The 5982-nt window shown below is 38.8% G+C and overlaps 1 protein-coding gene across 1 annotated transcript; it reads left to right on the top strand.

Annotated features, from left to right (window-relative positions):
* The first annotated feature begins 6 nt into the window (after window positions 1-6).
* Window positions 7-2324, top strand: LOC109969520 (uncharacterized). Its single transcript, XM_020616454.1, has 4 exons — window positions 7-111; window positions 234-566; window positions 1143-1279; window positions 1817-2324. Exons 1-4 carry the CDS (start codon window positions 27-29, stop codon window positions 1901-1903), a joined length of 642 nt encoding a protein of 213 aa, XP_020472110.1. The 5' UTR covers window positions 7-26; the 3' UTR covers window positions 1904-2324.
* The last annotated feature ends 3658 nt before the right edge of the window (window positions 2325-5982 follow it).

The following is a 5982-nucleotide window of genomic DNA, read 5'->3' as shown; positions in this document are numbered from 1 at the left end:
AGAGTTAGAACTCATGTAAACCTTGGATGTCAGTCACTGTCAGCATGTCTCTTGTCTGGCTAAAGCTCGTAACCATCCTCTGTCTCTCCTGCACATCCCTGAAGGCCAGAGGTAAGGAAGACTACATGTGTAATACCAAAGAATGAAACAATAAGGCAGGATGAGTTTATAAAGCTTTATCAAAAGTCAGAAGAAATAGAATTACTGTTCAAGTTTTATGTCTGTTGATACAGAGGGCAGCAATGTGGTGTGGAAAGATTATGGAAGTTCCATCACTATCCAGTGCCGGTCTCATCAAACAAACCTAGCGTGCCTAAGCGTGAAGAAGGGTCTCCTGAGTGAGGAGGAGATATTTTATCAAATGGGGCGGTCACCCCCTATCATTTCAGACAAAATTAAGGACAGAGTTCAGCTAAATGGAGCATTCCCCAATGTGGACATTCTCATCAAAAACCTGACCGTTGAAGACACAGGCCCATACTGGTGTTCATACGTGGAGATGGGTGGGAAGTCCAGTGATTTATTAAACGTTAAAAGCAAGGGGTCTGTGCTGCTGGTGGTGAAAGGTGAGCCTCATCCTTTTATTCATTTAGCCACAAAACCTATTATGCTTACAAATCAACCTCATCATTATTCCACTGGACACATTTTTTTTAACAATGGTTCATCCACGTTAATGCATAATAAATTTCACACTGTGAAATATCTTTATATTAGTCTTTTCTTTTCAATATAAGAGAACACGTTCGACAGTTCATCCAACATGAATCTAGAAGTGCAATAAGTGTGTTACAACTACAGTAGTTTAATAATGTGTTCTAACAGTAAGCTTCTAGTTCAGTGGTGACAGGTTTGAAGTGAGGGAAGGCTTAGCAGGCTGTTTGTATTCAGGGAGGAAATCTATGGGTTTCACATATTGCTGGTACATGCAAAGTTACTTTGACTTATCAGATTCATACTTTCCAGGAACTTAGTGTAGTTTTTGACTCCACTACCATGTCTGCTGTTTTTAATTAAAGGTATAAAGAGTTTTTAAAAATCCAGTTTACACACAGTTTGCACTTTCTGCTTTAGTATCATTTTGAGTGAAGAATATGTAACTGGGACTTAACACTTTAGTAATACATGAATGCAATTTCTAGAAAAACCCACTCCAACTACAGACCCAAGCAAGACATGTAACTCATCAAACAACAATCTGGTCCTGGTGTCCGTTGTGATCTCTGCCGCTGTGCTGGCCGGCATCATCATGGTCACCCTCGTATGGGTCATCATCAAGGTACCCCCTACTGTGTGTGTGTGATCGTACTTTGGTTTGACTCACAACCTCTCAGAGACTGTTTCCATCTTCCTATTATGCTTATAAAGACTAAATGGATGCTCATTATGAGGCCCAGTATGACACAACTGTCCTGAGAGAATTGTAAACTCAGCATCAGTAACATCACTTCAGCCTTCCACTGCCTGTGGAGATTCATTAAAAGAATTGTGTACCAGTACATAGTTTGGACACACTTTAGCACTGAATTGAATGGTAAAGTGTGTCTGCTAGTTACTTGCAAGACTGATGTATTAGAATATTTATTTAAATGCATTTGATATAATTGTCAGGTTTTAAAACACCTGACAATAAAAGGTAGAAAAATGTCATTTTAAAATGTTTCTATACAAGTTGTAATACTGCAATAATAAAACTGGACCCAAAGAAAAAACAGACTAAAGCCTCTGTAAGGAGAGTAAACACAGAATAGTAATCACACTACTTATTGTATACTAGCCCCATATCTAACTTGTTGACAACAATATCTGTTACCAGACCAGGAGTTTGCGCACTGCAGTAAAACCAAGACGTGTCACCACCAATGATGTTTATGAGGACATGCGTGGAACACTCAGGCGCTGAAAAGATCAGTCTGCAAGAAACCCACGAACCTGAAACCCCATGAACTCTGTACCACTGAGGTACGAGCGATGCATATGAAGCAATGTTGCAACTCAGCATGTTTTCCAACAAACACTGAGCTCTCACCAGGCTGAGTGAATGTCAGAGAAAGTCAAGGCAATAGGGTGCAAGAACTGTAAAATGGTACAAGAGACTGTTGTATTAACTCTGAAAATTATATACAGATAGTTTGGGAGCAATGTATCAAATTACATAACTCACATCGTCGTTTCTCTTGTTTTTTAGTAGCAATATAAACTGAACTGTACATTAAGCTGGAATGTCCTTTGACTCACCTTATTTTTAACCTAAATATTTCTTCTGTATTTTTCTGTAATTATTGTACATGTTTTGTAATTTGTTATGACCATGAATAAAGTGTGCCGTGTTTTTTTTAACAGACTGTGTAGTTTTGTGTTTACTAAAGGGCAAAAGTTATCACATGACTGTATGGTCGGTGTGTTCACCAGACTCGTGGTTTGTTTAGCCATAAAAACATTCACTGTCTATTTTTTGTGGATAGTAATGCTAGATTTATTGAGGAGACCATGATGTTTTCTAATTCTAAGTAGGAAAACACCAACTTTTAGTTCCCACTAAGCCATTGGTGATTGATTAGCTGTACAGAGAGTATGTAGATTACTGAAAAGATGAGCAACATCCCTGCAGCATATTGCAAACATGGTCTGACCCAGTTTACTGTAAAAGAAGTAACACTGGTTACAGCAACAAACAAGCAATACAGAGGAAACCTCCAGTGGTTCAAAGTTATTAGTAGTTCACACAGCTTCAGTCACTGACATCACTGATCAAATCACTGACACTGTGGTTTTTGAAGGCGATTCTATGAAGCCTGACATGCCACGTTTTAAATTATAACTCAGGAGAATTTATTGAACTGTTCGGTTCCTTTTACTTTTTTTTCAACAAGCCACAGTCAATATTAAACCACACATGAAGACCACACAGTGCAACACTTTATTACCAGTGTGAAGTGCATGTGTATCACTGATACAATTACTATATTGTCAGTAAATATGTAAATCAAGGAAGAGTCTGACAAGAGACCCAGTATGAGTCAACATTAAAATACCAGAGTAGAGCTGCAGTAGAGCTGAATGTTTATTTGTGCAATGTGTTTGTGGTCAAAAGCTGTGACTTCTCTTTTCCTTTACGAAACATGAAAAGTGCCTTTATGCATTTGTAGGGTAAGTGTGGGTGTGCAGTGGTGCGATTATACATTTGTTGTGTATGTGTGTATGTTAGGGCCACCGCTTCGAGCCGCTTATATATATAAAAAAACAGTCCAGCGGAGTGGAAACTTTGAGGTGAGTGGTAGCATTCAAAGTGAGAATGAGCGGCCCCCTTACAAGAAAAACAACCACGTTTACAGCCAGGAAGATCTACTATACACCACAGTTTCACAGTCAGTCCAAAGCAGATTTTTTAAATTCAGTAAATGTTCAGTTTTATCGACCCATTGGTATTATTCAGACAAAGGTTTGTACTAGTGCACAAGCACCAGACTGTGCAACTGCAGGAGGTTCTATATTTGTAATTATCTGTAACAGGAAACACCAAATGATAAAGTACAGCAGAACTGGATCCAATGACGCTCTGACACTTTTTGTCAGCCAATAGGAGCTGGGATGTGTGTTTACAAAGAAGCAGAGGAAATGCTATTTTTACTGCAAAACAGCTATCTGTTTTTATCTAACCTTTAACTCACAGGTGCTGTTGATCAAAGGTAGTGAGATAAAATGGTTCTTGAAATGTGGCTGCATTACTCACTTGTTTTTCTCTTGAGCTTATACAGAATTTTTCAGCAGCTGTTTTCTGTAACTGGTACAAGTGGAAACTGTGACATTCACAAGGTGCTTTTACCAGTGTTAGGTAGGTGTTGGATTCAAAGCCTCTTGCCTTCAAAATGTGAAACTCTGTGATTTGCGTTTTCCGTACAAGTCATAAAATGTGTAAAACCCTTAGTACATGTATCTCTGTTGCACTAATAGATGTTTTCTTCACCCGTGCTTTACTGCAGTAACATGATGTGGTTGTGGTCTTACATGTAATGATATAGGTCAGAGGCCATGTCAGTGACCTAGGCCTTAAATTAAAGTGACCTGATAAATAAAAGTTGCTTATTTGGGTACAAACTTCTTTCCTCTCTTATCCTCAGAAGGATTCAGTGAAATGAAAGCCTCCAGCCTTCAGCTCAACAGAGCTGCATCAGCCTTTCACCGTGAGAAGCAAACCCTTGATTTATCTGTTGTCCATGCACCACACACACACACACACACACACACACACATACACTCGTCTGGTTTCTGCAAACAGAGAACAAACTCAAAGTGAAGCACTGATAAAGTTGGCTCTTTAACATTTTAATGCGTGTTAAGAATTAGTCAGTAAATGGTCAGTTAGTTAACTGTGAATGCCTGCAGAGTAATTTTAAGGAGGGGGGTGATTTACAAAACATTTCACACAACAGACCAGAACTTGAATTTCAGGACTTTCCCCAGTTCATTAATTAACTTCAGATAGTTCAAATATTATTCACAGATGAGCTATGAAATATGAAAGCGCCCACAGATATAGTAAAGCACTGCTGCATCTAGTAGCTGGCTGTCCAGGAGGGGCAGAGAAGAGAGGAGCCCAGTAAACAACCTGTAAAACCTATGGATGTAAACTTTGACTTCTAACTTTGTAGAATCGTGTAATCATGTCTCAGAAAACAATTTTTGTTTGCTGGAGTATAAAAGTCCCCCATACAATATAGAGCAGGACTCAGAGCATACAATAAGATGTGCTAGTTTTTAACAACCCTGTGACCCAACAGAATAATGCAGTATGAGATGCCCCTAGCTGTAGAAGTAAAGTTGGCTTATCCAGGAAGTTAGTTAGCCACACCTGCTAATGTTTAGCTTACTTTTAATCAGTACCTTACACTCTTGTATTTTTGTGAAGAGTAGGCTACTTGGAAAATAATGACTATGCCTGCAGACTCTATTCATACAGTTACTCATTTTATCCAGAGAAGCTGAGGGAGTGAACAGATCAGGCAGCAGACACAAGAGGTCTCAGCTGCTCAGATATGCTGCTCTTTGGGGCAGGATGTCAATTCATGTATTACAAACAAGAAGCAGAAACCTGCCATAGTCACACATGTGGGATCTAGTGTTTAAGGGCTGTAGCTCAATATTTGAATAGATGTGGGCTTATTCAACACGTGGTCTCAACTAGCCACAAGGTTTATACAACTAACAAATTGTCCCACCACACCAAAACACACACAAGCCTGCCGAAATAATACCGACGTAGTAGTGTGTGGGTGATAGCACGGGCGCATTTATGAAACACAGAGACGCAGAGTCCCTGCGTTTATTTTCCGTTATTTATCTATTTTGGCACTTTCATCTGGTGGATGACAGTTATCATTGGTATAAGCGTATGCCCGTGTAAAGGTTGTGCAAGATACATGAGCACTGTTTAATCGCAAACCCTCTGCAAATACTGTTCACACACAGCCAGGCCCGGCCCTAACCAATTTGGTGCCCTAGGCAAGATTTCAGGTGGCCCCCCGTTGCATCGCCGTAAATTCCACTGCTAATGTATATACTCATAAGAAACGTAATAGCTTTGTCTTGGACATTCTTTTATTTAAATAAAGCAATTGCACATTCAAAATACTTAGAAAGAATTAAAGAAACAAATACAAAAAAATGAACTGAACATATGAAATACAATATAAATAGCTTACATAAAGTACCTATTAATACTCCCAAAATAAAAAGTGTAAACAAGTGACATTAACTTAAAAATACAATATAAATACGGCACTGTGCAAAATAAGATATTAAAGAAACGAGTAGGCACAAAAAAATACAAGGATTTAAATAAAAATAAAAAGATGATCTTACAAAGACCTCTAGTGGTGTTTTTGGTACTGCCGTAACTTAAAAACTACACCATCACCTCCTCAATCTCACATAACCTGCTACAGCTTTACTCTCCTGGTTTTTCTTGCAGCAAAGTCATCT

This window comes from Monopterus albus, unplaced genomic scaffold, assembly GCF_001952655.1.
Source record: "Monopterus albus unplaced genomic scaffold, M_albus_1.0 scaffold174.1, whole genome shotgun sequence".
NCBI classification, from domain to species: Eukaryota; Metazoa; Chordata; class Actinopteri; order Synbranchiformes; family Synbranchidae; genus Monopterus; species Monopterus albus.
Note: the sequence above shows the minus strand (reverse complement) of the source record. Positions and strands in the feature narration are given on the sequence as shown.